General features: G+C 37.0%; 1 protein-coding gene across 4 annotated transcripts in view; it reads left to right on the forward strand.

Annotated features, from left to right (window-relative positions):
- The window catches only part of UTRN (utrophin), a 391,112-nt gene that overhangs the window by 153,098 nt on the left and 223,814 nt on the right, over positions 1–14,200 (forward strand). For all 4 annotated transcript variants that reach the window (XM_063329232.1, XM_063329233.1, XM_063329231.1 and 1 more), the window contains 7 exons: positions 1,118–1,253; positions 3,478–3,627; positions 4,821–4,905; positions 6,491–6,696; positions 7,839–7,956; positions 12,052–12,257; positions 13,819–13,973. In XM_063329232.1, coding sequence (XP_063185302.1) covers positions 1,118–1,253; positions 3,478–3,627; positions 4,821–4,905; positions 6,491–6,696; positions 7,839–7,956; positions 12,052–12,257; positions 13,819–13,973 — 1,056 coding nt within the window. The remainder of the gene's footprint in view (positions 1–1,117; positions 1,254–3,477; positions 3,628–4,820; positions 4,906–6,490; positions 6,697–7,838; positions 7,957–12,051; positions 12,258–13,818; positions 13,974–14,200) is intronic.

Here is a 14,200-nt window from a genome sequence, read left to right on the forward strand (position 1 = left end):
GATGAAGAGAATCTCATTTAGAAGACTCTGGGAGAGATAGTGCTTTCTATTGCACGCTGTCATTAATCTGAATTTTACTGACATTCAGACCTCTGTTTTGAACTGTCTTCTAGAACCAATTTCTCATAAATGCACTTGCAATTGACTGCTTAGTGAGTCTGTGCTTAACAAAACCCACCAAATGACAACGACAAAACTTCCTTTCTTACAATTTTCTTTTGTCTTTAAAATAATTTCATTGCTAAGCCAGACTTTTTTAGGAAGGAATACCCAGCTACTTTCTCTGGCTGAAGCTGAACTGTAAGTACATTACCTTGATTTCCGTTTTTTCATTGTCAAAGATACACTAATTGAAACACTTGTATTGTTCTTAAATTTCCACAATACTATAACATTAGATCTTTAAGTCTGGGCTTGCAATGATTTAATCCATCTGATTAGGTATTTTCTGAACGAAATGACAATCCATTTTGAAATAGCCTTTAATTTATTTTAAAAGATCAAAGAGCAAGGTTGTCTGAAATTAAATATACAAATTTTCACCATATCTGGGAAAATAAGGTCTTCCCTATGTTCTTTCTTGTTAAAAAAGGTATGAGGATAAATCCCTGAAATTAATAGTTATTTTTGGAGGCTATATTTATATAATTATACCTTTTTAACATCTCCTGATACCTTTAGAAATGTAATAAGATTTTTCTTAGTTACTTAGTTTGAGGATTTCCATTAAAACTTTGTGTGGTTTATGGAATTCCTACCCTGGAGGGTTTAGGGACGTTTCTAATCCTTTCACTAACAGTGGCCTTGTAGTGGCTTACAATGATTAGGCCTGAAGGTGGTGTCATTACTGTCACTTACATTAAATGTTTTCTGCAGACTTTTAAAAATCTATTTTGTGACTTTGGAACTGAAATTTATCTATTTTTAAGGTGGTATTATTAATTTGAAGTACCTTGCATTTTAGTAATGAGGACAGAATCCTTTGAATACCAAAATGAATCCTTTAAAACGCTCAAACCACTGAAAAACACGTGACTGTTGCATCAGAATTAATGTAGGGCCGACATGCTGTGTTCGGTGCAGAAATGCATGTAGATTTTTTGTTTTCCTTTTTAAGGCTAAAAGGAGAGAATCAGCAGCTGATAGAGTACAGAAAGAAGCTGGATGAGCTGCGTTGCTGGTTGGAAAATACAGAAAATGCTCTGGACACAAGATTTGCATTCAGCCATGACGAAAACTTCCGAGAATTACAGGCAAGATGGATTAGTGTGTATATGTGTATGCGCATGTATGTCTTGTGCAAAATCAGGACGTGGATTTTGGGGAAGGGAATTTTCACATTATAAATAGCCAAAGAAATATTATGGTTGTGTTGAGACAGTTTTGTGAGATTGCTTACATAGCAAGATGCATCTTGTAATGAAGTTTGGTTGAGTTGATAACATAGTTATCTAGCCAGAAGATGGTGGCTATGTAGCAGAAAGTGAGAAACAGATGTACTACTGATATAATTTAGTAAGTGGGATTTCACTGGAGATTAATGCCCTTGAGTCAACTTTATAATTGTCAAAACTTCAGCAAAAAGCCAATAAGCTTAAAATGGTAAGTAAGCACCATTGTCCCATTTACTGGGCAGCTTTAATACTTTTGTAATGTGTAAGATTTTGTTTAACCTTCTTTTTAACACTATAATGGTTTTGGTCATTTCAAGTAACTTGGGTGCATATGTATATGTGTATTTTTCCTGTTTGTTTTGTCTGGCTTTGACAACAAAATGTCTTTGGTTTGTAGGATGTGTGTAAGAGAATGTTTCTAGAATCCTAAAAGAATGGAAGGAGAAGTAAATCCAATCATCCTGCTTGCTCATTTTTTAAAAATCAGCAATTAAAAAAACAAAACAAAAAAAAAAAAACGCAAAAAAACCCACCAAACAAAAAAACACCAACAAATAACCTCTGATAGACCAAATCAGGTGGAAAGGCTTGAACTTCCAACAAATGTGTATAAATGATGTAAAGTAGCTGCAATTGTGTTTTGCCTAAAATTGTTTTGTGTCAGTTAAGCGTTGGCTGTATGACTCATGAAAGCTTAATTTTTCTTGTCTACCTTAATGTAGATTCCTGAAATTAAAGGTAGAACTGAAATAAGGGGGGAAAGAGCAGAATTTGCTAGAGAAACGCAGATAGGAAATTATTAAGTACCAATTTGGTTCTGTGAATGCAGGAACAGATGCACAATTTTGCTTATGTATATTAAGGAAAGGTGAGCTTGCAATAGAACAGGTACTGAGTAAGATTGCTGGGCTGTTCAGGAGGGTGAAGAACTCATCTGCAGACAAACTCAGACCTTGCCTTGTTTTGTCTAGTCAAAGAACAATGAGAAGGAATATGATGATGAGGATAAGAAAGCATAGGGGAAGATGAGCTATTATTAAAGGCTAGTATTAGGGAAGTGGGAATAACAGATGTTAATTGATCAGTCAGGAATAAATACAGTCTGGGAATGAGAAGGAGATTTCTAAATAGAGCTTCTGGAGCAGCCTCCAATTAAAAAGGATATAACGGGGTTAAAAAAAAAAAAATTCTTTTCAGGTAGACCCTTGAAAATTTAGGAAAGGCACTATTTGATATAGTGCTTATTGTAGCAGGGTACTCTGTTCAGTGATCTCCCTTCCATGACTGTGTTCCTGTCACTTTACTGTGCACACCTCCATAATACTTGTGTAACAGAGATTAACGTAAATATTGGGGTGGATAAATATGATTTGTACTTGCTATTGTAATTTTTTTATTCTAGTGTTTTAAAGACAAAATTTATGATTCCTGCTTCACAGCATTTGTGGTCTGTGGGCAAATGATAACACAGTAAATTTAAAGTCACTAGGGATCCAAGCATAAACTTTTTTTTGCAGGATCTGACCTGCATATTAATGCTTAAAGAGAAAGAAGACTGTGGGATTTCGATCAAAATGAAGTTGTAAGGTTATGTTTAGTTTTTTAATAGCGTTTGAGTACGTTTCCTTAAGAGGAAGTACATGGTAGTGATCTGTCATGTACTTGTATAATGCATGTCAGGAGTGGGCCCTTAGTTTTCAAGTTTGTTTTTTTTTTTTTTTTTTAAAAAAAAGAAAAATTAATGCAGGCAAAATTTTGATTGACAATGTGTTGCCTTATGGATACATCCAGAGGTGATCAAACAGAAACGTCTTGTGAGATGAGAATCACTCTGCATAATATGAAGCTGTATAGTTACCTCAGCTATTTGCAGGTTTGTGAGTTTTTTCCAGTTAGCAATAAATGTTGATATTTGAATAAACGTTTTACTTTCTAGATATAGCATAGAAACCAAAATGGAAGCTTTTCTTTTATATACTTCCAGGGAAATTTCTAAATATTGGCGTTAAAGGAAAGCTTTCCCCTCCCTTTGTTTAAACATGTATGCATTTTTCTTCAGTTTGAAACTCTTCTGTCCCTTTAGGCCTTAAGTGAAGAGATGGACGTACAGGGAGACAAACTGGAATGGCTGAACAGAACTGAACCTGAAGTGCTTCTGGATAAAAATGTTGATCTTCAGGAAAAAGACAAACTTTCCGATTGCCTGCAGTCCCTCAATGTGAGGTGGAATAAGGTGTGCATTTCTTCAGCATTGGGTACCTGAAGTTGAAAATATAGTAGTGTAGTTGGAATGGTTGTTTTCATTTCCATGTATCTGCAAAACGTACATAAAATGTCTTGGAAGCCATGCGGGCATGTTCAGGAAATGTGCTCCAATCCATGTCTAAGTGAAAACTTTTTTCCATCAGACTGAGTTAGTTTAGCTTAGGAGTTTGTTGATTTTTCTTTTGTATTAGCTTTCTTCTAAACAGCTGGATCAAAAATATTTTACTTATTTGAGACAAGCAGTAACCTATAAATTTGAAATTGAGAGAATCACAACAAACCTTTGCTGTATAGAAAAGTTGGATGTTTGCAGCAGTTAAGAGGAAAATGAACAAAGCTGTGGTAAAGCTTAGTGAGAAAATCTTACCAAGTGTATCTGGGATTCTTCTTGAGTATAACTGCTGTAAATTAGAAATTCTAGTGTTCAATCTCATTGGTAAGTGTATGAGAAGGAAAGAACTTGCTGGTTGGAGTAAATCTAGACCATTTTGAAGCAGAGCCTGTAGATCCAAGTGAAAAAGGAATAGAATTACTCGGGATTGTATTATGGAGCGGGGAGGCAAGAATTTATTGGGGAAAGGGGCTTTTGATAGTTCACGGAGAGGAAAAAATACCTGTTTTTACCTACACAGCCATGAAAATGGGATATTCCCTCCGCCCTGCCCTTTGTATATTACATTTCCATCACTGCCTTCTAAAAAGTTTTAAAAAACAAAGTAGGGAAATTTGTCCTCACTACAGTAGACTTTAGCGGTAAAATTTTTTTCTTTTTAAATTAATTCTGTATTTCTCTACTTCCCTGTCACTGATGACCACAAATCATGCTTTGCGTTGTCTTTCCTTTGAAGCGTAGTCAAATAATGAGTCATAGCTTTGATGCTTAGGCAGTAAAAAACATGTAAACAACCTGTCTACAACAGTTCATTTATTTCTCTCCAAGATTTAGGGTAAGACACTGGAATGTATTGAAATAACACTCTGAGTACCTGTTGGCATATTTATTGTTTTTAAATGATACCTTGAAGAAATTCATTGAAATGTATCTGAGGCATGCCATTGTAGCAAGCATGGTGTAGAATATTTTGTCTTCTAATAACTGATTACTTTTTTGCTGTTATGTAGATTGTCTTACTGGTTTTATTCCTCTCTGCTGGGCTGTAGGTGTTCAGAGAAGTGCCTGACAGAATGCGAGAACTGGAGGCATTTGTTGAGCAGTCTCGTCTCGTTACACAGACCAAGCCTTCTGGTGAGTGATCATTCCTTCTTTTGTGCTTAATTGTATTGAGTTTTTGACCTCTCTGCAGTCAAAAATAATCCAAAAAGAAAAACCTTCCCAATGAATTTAGACAAGTGGAAATAAGAAATGTTGTCCATTGCTGTACTTGAGGCTGCCTTCATGTTACTATGGAAGAGGGAAGATTTGGTTAGGAAAAAAAGTCACTCTGCAGTTCAGGACTGGGGGAGTCCTTTGGGGTTCCCCTAAGAGTTTTGAAATGGAGGAAAGTTTTAGTAAATCTTAGGCCTCCTCATCAGGAGTCAGTGTACTAGGTACAGAATAAAAACCAAAAATAGCTGTTTGTGACAGCCTAGTTTCCTGTGGATTTGTACCTTGTAGTCATGCCTTTTAGTAATTAAGATCCACTAAAAGACTTCCCTACAGCTAATTATTTGTAAAGTATCTCTCCTGCATGAGATTCTCTGCAGTCCTTTAAAAAAAGGCCATTCTGTGTCTTTCAGCTCAGCAGGGACACAGATAGATCATTCTCATCTGGTAGATACTGATCTTCCTGAATCTTGTAGGGGAAGCTGTCTAAATACGATACGTTCTTGTATCAGGCACTGACACTGGCTGTCTTTTTAAGTCGTTGGAGGCAGATCAGCAGATACAGAGTGTAAACAAGATGCCCAGGTCTCCTTTTCAGAAAACTAGGTAAAAAAGACAGCCCTTGCCTGAATGAATTTACAGCTTGAACAGCTTGAACTTAAGTAAATTAGCTCTTCTTTTTTCAAGTCAGCATCAGTAAACAAAATTTAATGGAGGAAAACCAACTTTTGTTTAAGCATTTCAAAACCTTGATTCGCCTTGTTTTCCTTTCATAGAGGGCGTTTGTTAAGTAAAGCTCCTGTATTTCATTGCTTGAGGCAAGTGTGTAATATTCATGCTCAGCTTGATTTAACAGTGTTTTCTTGGAACTATAACACAACCAAACACAGCTTCTGGAGTGAACCTTATTGTTCAGCTCATTCCTCACTTCTTTGCAGTGTCAGGTTAAAAAGACAGAAAGGATGGGGCTGAACTAGCAGGCATCTGTCCCTTCTTAGAACAGTCGTGTATTGCCAAGTCCATGAAGCATCTATTGCAGTAGCTCAACTTACTTGTGCTTAAGTGAATGCCGAGCCAAGAGTGGAGAAAACCTTTCCGACACATAATACAAAATTGAGGAAGACAATTTTAGATGTTTATCTTAAACGAAAAGATTGTTTTTTAGTGAGGGTCAATTCCCTTTTGTGTCAAACACTGTTTAGCTTTGTTTCATTAGATTTAATGTCACTTTGCCTTTGCAAGTTTGTTTTGTATTTAGGCTGAATAATTTGGGTGAGTCTTTGGCTTGCAATGAAATAATTAATAGCCTTTTTTTAAAATAAAAGGAAAAGGAATTTCTGATTGTTTAGTTTCTGGCATTCCTCAAATGCAAATTTTGCTGTGCTTTCTTTGTAGATGTTGTTGCATATTTATAGTAATTACGGCCACCCCCTGCTCTGTAATTCCCACAATTGCATATGTAGCCATGACTTTTTTTCTTTAACAAAACCCACAAACTCTGTTTCAGATGTCCAAAAGGTGGTGCTAGTATCTTCTTCATTGGAAATTCCTGTTCAGACTCGGCAGGCTTTGGAACTTTCTGCACCGGCTGATCTGGATAAAACTACAACTGAGCTGGCTGACTGGTTGGTATTGATTGACCAGATGCTCAAGTCAAACATAGTCACCGTGGGAAATACTGAAGAGATCAATCGGACTATTGCACGAATGAAAGTATGTGGTTTTTTTGAATGCTAGTGGATTGGAAAATTGCTTGCACTTTAATAGCTTGTACATTCAGTAAAGAAATCACGTGTGTTAAAAAAAAAACCCAACAAAACTGACTGCAGTAAATGCATAACCTGAAAATTACACTTTAAATGCTGTCATTATTACACTCCTCTCCTCTCTACTGTTTCCTGTTAATTCCTATGTGAGTTAGGCACTGCTATTTTTTTGTTTTAAATAGAGAATAACTCCTGAAAATGATATATTTTTTGAGAATGTATGGATAGCTTATGCTGAAGACTTTGGAGCAGCTTCATATTTGCTTGGAGGATGACCTTTATGATCCACTCTCCAGTGGTTTCTAATGAGTTTTGTTGTGTTCTACTTAGACTAAACAGTTTTCCAGAGACATGCTAAAATGATTAAAAGTTGTAAAATAAATGTTTATGATGTAAATGTTTGTTTCTGTTGATAGCTCATGCTATGCTGAGCCATGACTAAGGGCAGTATTTGTGAGATGTATGGTACCATTAAGGTTCATTTTATCTGACTTGATATCAATTAACGTGAGTAACTGTAGAGTAAAAGCTGCAGGCTATAAACAAATGTTAAACTGTTTCTGTGGGTGTCTAACATAATCTGGAATTGATAGAATAATGTGATGTACAGTAACTTTAGAAACACTTTCTTTTAACTTTATAATACTTGTAATATCAGTCCCTGGTACACCACAGTGAAATAACTCTTGTTTTTTATACAATGTGTACTCCGATTGTTCCTCCCTGTTCTTTTTCTTCTCTATCTCTTCTTCCTCCCCATATAAACGATGAGAGCTTGGTAAGAGGAAAATAAGTTATGAGAGAGTGAAAAATAGATACTGTAAAATATTCCACAATGACTATTGGTAACTCTGTGGTTTGTACAGGTTAATCTTCACCTCTGGATCTTCAGTAACTGTAATTCAGAATATTTTTGCTTTTTAAAGCAGCGCTATAATACTGTGACAATTCAAGGGTTACAATAATGACGAGAACAGCCATCTACTCACGGTGACACATACACGTTTTGTTTTATTTACAAATACTACAGATGATGTTAACTAAATTCTGCTTTTTTGGACTTAAAAATCATATCCTAATTCTCAACAGATAACAAAGGCAGATTTGGACCAGCGACATCCTCAGCTTGATTCTGTTTTTACATTGGCTCAGAATTTGAAAAATAAAACTTCCAGTTCAGACATTAGGACAGTGATCACAGAAAAATGTAAGTTTCTCCATTCTGTGTTTGCAAACACAAAGTTGCCATGGCAGTAAAAAAATCGTCATATCTTTCTCTTATGCTCTTGATTTTAAGCCTAGCTGAAGTTGCGTTCCTTGAACAAATGGAAAACTTAGCAGTTAAATGGCTTTCACTCTTAACAGTCTAGTGAAAATTCCTGAAACAAGAATTTCCACTTGTTTTCTTGACTGGCCATTTTTTCAAGTACAAAGGTAAATATTTTTGCTGGGATTTCAAAATATCTTATGCAGAATTTGAGTAACTTGACAGCTGCGGATCCAGGAACCAAGGATTTTTTATTTATTGAAAAAAGGAACTAATTGTGTATCTTTATTTTTGTTGAGCTATGATGCACTGGATAACTAGTGAAAAGCATGAAGGTATTGACTTAGGACACTAACTTTGTGTACGTACTTTTAAAATTTTTGACTGAGGGTTAGTAGAGCTTTTAAGTCACTGATATATACTTGAAAGTTGAGTTTCCAGTTTAAAAGTCCCTACCCCCTACGAAAATTTCTTTTACTAGTACTTAAGGAAAGAAAACATACAACTGACACAATTACAAACTAAAGGACAATGTATTCTTTGAACTCTTAAGTTGTGTTGGTTTCTGAGATTAGAAGATTCATGTATCAGGAAATAGCACAGTTAGAAGTAAAAATTGGAAGATGTATTTCACAATGTTCTCCTCTGCAATGTAGTTTTCCTTTACTTACATCTACGTGAATTTCTTTGGTGTCTACAAGATTTGCTGGAGATAATAACAGGGTTAGATAGAAAGGCCATAGAAATTTTAAAGGATCTGATGAGGTGGCATCTGCGGCCTAAGATTAAGAGGAACTATGGATTGGTAGGGGAGTAAGATCCAAAGAAACTAAAGCAACTTGTAGAGCCTGAGTTTTGGCAGCCACTCAGAATTAGGGGTCAGGTGGAAACTTGGGGGAGGATAGTAATAATGTAGTCCGTGGGAGTCAGTCAGCAAGGGGAGATATGGTCATTCACAAAACAGTCTTGATTCTTCAAAAGAGGTGAACAAGGAATAAAGAAACTGTGTGTTGAAAACTTGAGTTCCCCTATAGTCATGCCTATCCAAGGTGGGAACAAAGAAGCTGTTTATGCTGCCATGGATGAAACTTCCAGTATATACCCTAGATGTGTGTGAAGATTTTGCTGCCTGTCATGGAACGTGAAAAAACTGAAGGTCTTGTTGCTGCTGACATTTGTAAAGGAAGGTTTGCTCTTTGAAGAAAAGTGAAGCTCAAGACTGCTTTATGCACCTCGCTATTTAAACACTGAGGGGAATATCCTGGGGTGCATCAAGAAAAGTGTGGTGAGCAGATTGAGGGAGGTCATCCTCCCCCTCTACTCTGCCTTGGTGAGGCCGCACATGGAGTACTGTGTCCAGTTCTGGACTCCCTGGTTCAAGAGGGACAGGGAACTGCTGGAGAGGGTACAGCAAAGGGCTACCAAGATGATTAGGGGACTGGAACATCTCTCTTAAGAAGAAAGGCTAAGAGACTTGGGTCTTTTCAGTCTGGAAAAAAAGAAGACTGAAGGGGGCATCTTATCAATGCCTGTAAATACTTAAAGGGCGGGTGTCAGGAGGATGAGGCCAGGCTCCTTTCAGTGGTGCCCAGGGACAGGACAAGGAGTAACAGGCACAAACTTGAGCGTAGGAAGTTCAATCTAAACATGAGGAGGAACTTCTTTACTTTGAGGGTGGCAGAGCACTGGCACAGGCTGCCCAGAGAGGTGGTGGAGTCTCCAACTCTGGAGACATTCAAAACCTGCCTGGACGCGTTCCTGTGCAACCTGCTCTGGGTGACCCTGCTCTGGCAGGGGGCTTGGACTAGATGATCCCTTCCAACTCCTATCATTCTGTGATTCTGTGATTATACCAATGTCCTACAAACTCCTGTGAGCCTGCTCTGTGTTGTTTGATGAAGCCTAATTACTCATGTAGCTAGAAGCACAGAAACAGAGAAAAGCTTTCTTCTCTGGAACTTCCCTCCCAATTACTGTATGGACACTGGGAATTAAATACACAGTCTCATGAGGAATTCTTTCCAATCTTTCTGCCTTTGATACCAGACTGGTGCCCCTGACAACTTTTTCTAGGAACCTACCTATTGAACTCACTGAATGCTGAGGCTACCAAGAATTTCACTATTTTTCTGTCCCATTTTCCTGAAGACTGAAGAGAGCAGAAATATATCAACAGTACAGAGAGTAAGGTTAACCTGGCCGTTAATAGGGAAAAATATATCAAGAAATATTCTTTCTGTAATAATACTCCTACTATGTAAACATCAAATATCTATCCATTTCAACCAAGTTACTATTTTAGACAGCTGTTTCTCAGGGATATATTTTCCTTCCAGCTTTGTGGGGAGAGCCTAAACACTTCTGAGGTTTTTCTCTGCAGTTCATTAGCCAGCACACAGGGTTATAGTCTTTTTTCACTCCTGCTGTTTTTGCTTTTGCTGTTTTGGTGAAACCACTGATCTCTCCCAGCAGCTGCTGGTTTCCTTTGAACATGCTCTTTATCCAATATAGTAACATTTATTTTTTTTTTAAATAATAAAACCCCATATTATTATTTGCTGTTGGGTTACTGAAGCTTTCTAAGTTCTCATTCAGCATGACCTACATCATGCCTGAAAATTAATCTAAAACTTGCCTGTGGGTGGAAATTGACGAATCTATATCACACAGATTGAGTTTGTCCGCCAGTAATACATGATAAGTGGGCTTTGCTGCCACAGACCTTGAGAGCTTTGTGAAACGAAACAGAATATTGTTGAATGTATTAAGGTTAACAGATCTTCACAAGCAGATCAAGCATAATGGCTTTGCATAATTGTAAAAGACTGAAAAAAAAAGAAAAAGCAAAGGGTAAAGTTCACTTAAGTAGTTTTAGCTTAAGTACAACCTTTGGCATTTTTGCTTCATGAGACTGAAATGAGAGACAGGGAGATTGAAATGACCTGAGTATCAAGTGTGTTAGTTTTCTAATAAAATTGCATACTTGCTGGTAAGATAAACATATTGGATATGTTACGTACTGCCTACCTGTTGCTGCTCAGAGTACACCTATGGTCAAGAAATTCAGTTTAGGTTTTTTTTTTTTTTACATTCGCTTTTTTACTTTTTAGTTCTAGTGATATAATGCGTTCCTAATAACTGTCATGAGAAATGATAGGGAAATCTATTTCCACTTCTATAGACTTCCAAGTAATATGCTTTTTTATGGTCTGTAAGTATTAAGAAGAAGGTATGATGCTATTAATTTCCATACAAAGGCAGGCGTACTGCTTCCCCTGACATGCTATTTTTTTTGTCCTAGACTCTTGTCATGTTGTCTTTTTCACGCTTTGTTTATTAAAGGTTAAAGCCTGTTTATCGATCATCTAATGTAACTCTATTGAGAGAGGAAGGAAATGGGGTGTAATCAATAGCTTCTCCGTTCTGCTGTGTAATCTGCATAAGCCTGTAGAAACCTGTGGTAGAATGGAAGTGCCAAAGTAGGTTGTTACTGGAGTGTTTCTACCTTGGCCAAAATTGTAGTACAGGTGCCACTAGACTGCCTTCAACATACAATGGTCTGGAAAGCTTAGTTCACTTTGTATAAGCTATCCAGACCTAAATAGTGTTTATTATTTATTTGTTTATTTGTAGTGGTTTAAGTTGCGGATGCATGAAAGTGACTTGCTCTATAGCCATCACCCTAAAATTGTGCTCCTTGGAGCCCTGCTGTTGGTATGTCTCTGCAGTGCAGCTGCGGCACATTTGCCTCCCACATATGTGTAGTTATAAAGTAAAATAATGACTTTGAAATACTCCAGAAATAATAGCTCTTACCTGTATGCTGACCCACTTAAAAAGGCGGCCAAACACTTGCATTTTTTGTTTGCTTGTGTGAATGCGTAAACTACATGCGAACTAAAATACTGAGTATGGAAAGTACTGTATTTGAGAATGAATTCTATTACTGCCTCTTGTCCTGACAATTAAGTGGTGTAGTTATGGCTACTTGTTTGTTTGCCTCAGGTTTTTCATATTCTGTATTGTCGTACACAGTGGAGAAGGTGAAGAACCAGTGGGACAACACCCAGCATGGCGTGGAGGTGAGGCAGCAGCAGCTGAAGTACATGCTGACAGACAGCATGCAGTGGGATGAGCAGAGGCAAGAAATGGAGCACCTCATGGAGCAGTGTGAGATCCGTCTGCGTGTGCTCCTGCAGGCCTCAAAAGAGATGCTTGCCAAACAGATTTCAGACAACAAAGTAAGACCCTCCACACTTTTATTTTTTTTTAAGTCCCTACCAGACTCCTCAGCCTATGTAATACTACTGGATGCAATTGATGTGTAAATATATAGCTTAGTTGTAGGACTGTTTTGGCAATTCTGTCTCTTTTGGGGCATGATATATTCTAAATTTTCTCTTATTTTTTTTTTTAATATATCAGACTTCCTGAGAATCACCTTCTGGGAGGGAAACAGGTGGTACATGTGCACGTGTGTCTTTTTGGAAGTGTAGTTGAATGAGTGTAGTGTAGCATCTAAATAAATGATATTATGCAAAAAGCTTGTACCTCAGACCAATAAAAGTTTAATCATACAGCCACAGAATGTAGCATGTACTACTTATAGAAACCTATTAGCAGTGGTTTAGTAAATCCAGGAATGGACCAAGCTATTTAAAATTATCCTGAATTTCACTTCTGGTGGATGCCAGGCGTGTTCAACACTCTTTTTTTTTTTTTTTTTTTTCCAATCCCATGCAATAGTCACTGCTTTTCGTACCACAGCAATCCTGCTGTGATAAATCAATAAGTCTGATGTGCTTTGTCCTGGTGGCTGTCAGAAAAAGGGCAGGCTGTAGGTGGCACAGGATGAGAGCTAAAGAGACAAATCAGTGAGGAGGGGCCCTTACCTGGGCAGTATTTAGAACAGGGCTATAATAGAGTTTTAGATAGAGAGTGTATGTGTGTGTATATATATATATGTGTGTGTGTGTGTATATATATATATACACACACACACACATCTATATATATATTCGTGAAGGGACAATGTAGGCGTGGAGCTGGGTATGGAAGGAAGCAGGGAGTATAACTATGAGAAATGCTCACTGATCCATAGCTATTCCAGTAAACAGTAAAACTGTGTGCTTTTCATCATCTTTCTCTACATGGGCAGGGGATTGAAAATGGACTGTTAGGTCTGCTTGCTTTCTTAAGTGAAAGTAGGCCTGTGCCCAAACATATAGTACAGAGATCATAAAATATAACTGGACATATATATATGTATGCAAATATATTTTTTCATTTAGAAATAATCTGAGTTCAGGATTCTGTAAACTCAACGCACCTTATGAATATCCTGCCACAATAACCAAACACACCTAATCTATTTTCTTCATTTAAAAACAAAAACCCCATACAAAACAATGAAATCAAATTCTCTTGCTGCGCGCTTCATTTATATCACTTTTAGCTATCCTATCACTATTATCATAATCTAAACTTATTCATGCTACTAAAAATATGGAAGTGATATTTTACTTCTGTTGCCAGTAAAACATAGAAGAGGATTTTTCTAGCCTTTGGCAGTTCTGGCAAATCTAATTGTTCCCTACCTATTTTTTTGATTGGTTCATTGTCAGGACACTTCGTATCTGTAGGTTTCCTTTTTAAGATTTTTCTTCTAGATGAAAAATATGCACATTTTTGTTTAAAAAAACAAAAGGTAAAAAGAAGGATTTTACAATATAATAAAATGCATAATTTAAAAAATAGTGCGATTTTGATTTTACTCTGTCTCATTCTGGAATTGTTTTTTAGCTGTTAGTACAGGATTTGCATAGAGGTGATATCACAGTAGCTGCATTCAATGATCTTTCTAATAAACTTCTTCGGGAGTATCGTGATGATGACACAAGGAGGGTGAAAGAAATCACCGACCAAATGAACACTTGTTGGATTAATCTAAACCAAAGGTAATTATAAGGTTTCACTCTATATGTAGCTGTTTGCATCTTAAACTTGTATCCTATCTATACGTGTGTATTGCAGTTTCTTCTCCATCTGCTTTACTGCAGTATTTAGGGCTACTGTGAATAATTAGTCAATTACAGTCAAGCTGTTTTGAGTTTTGATGATGGAAATTCCCACGGTTCACCATGGAAGGCTTCTGTATGACTTCTCATTTATGTGGTGTTTTTTA

Source organism: Chroicocephalus ridibundus, chromosome 3 (assembly GCF_963924245.1).
Source record: "Chroicocephalus ridibundus chromosome 3, bChrRid1.1, whole genome shotgun sequence".
NCBI lineage: Eukaryota > Metazoa > Chordata > Aves > Charadriiformes > Laridae > Chroicocephalus > Chroicocephalus ridibundus.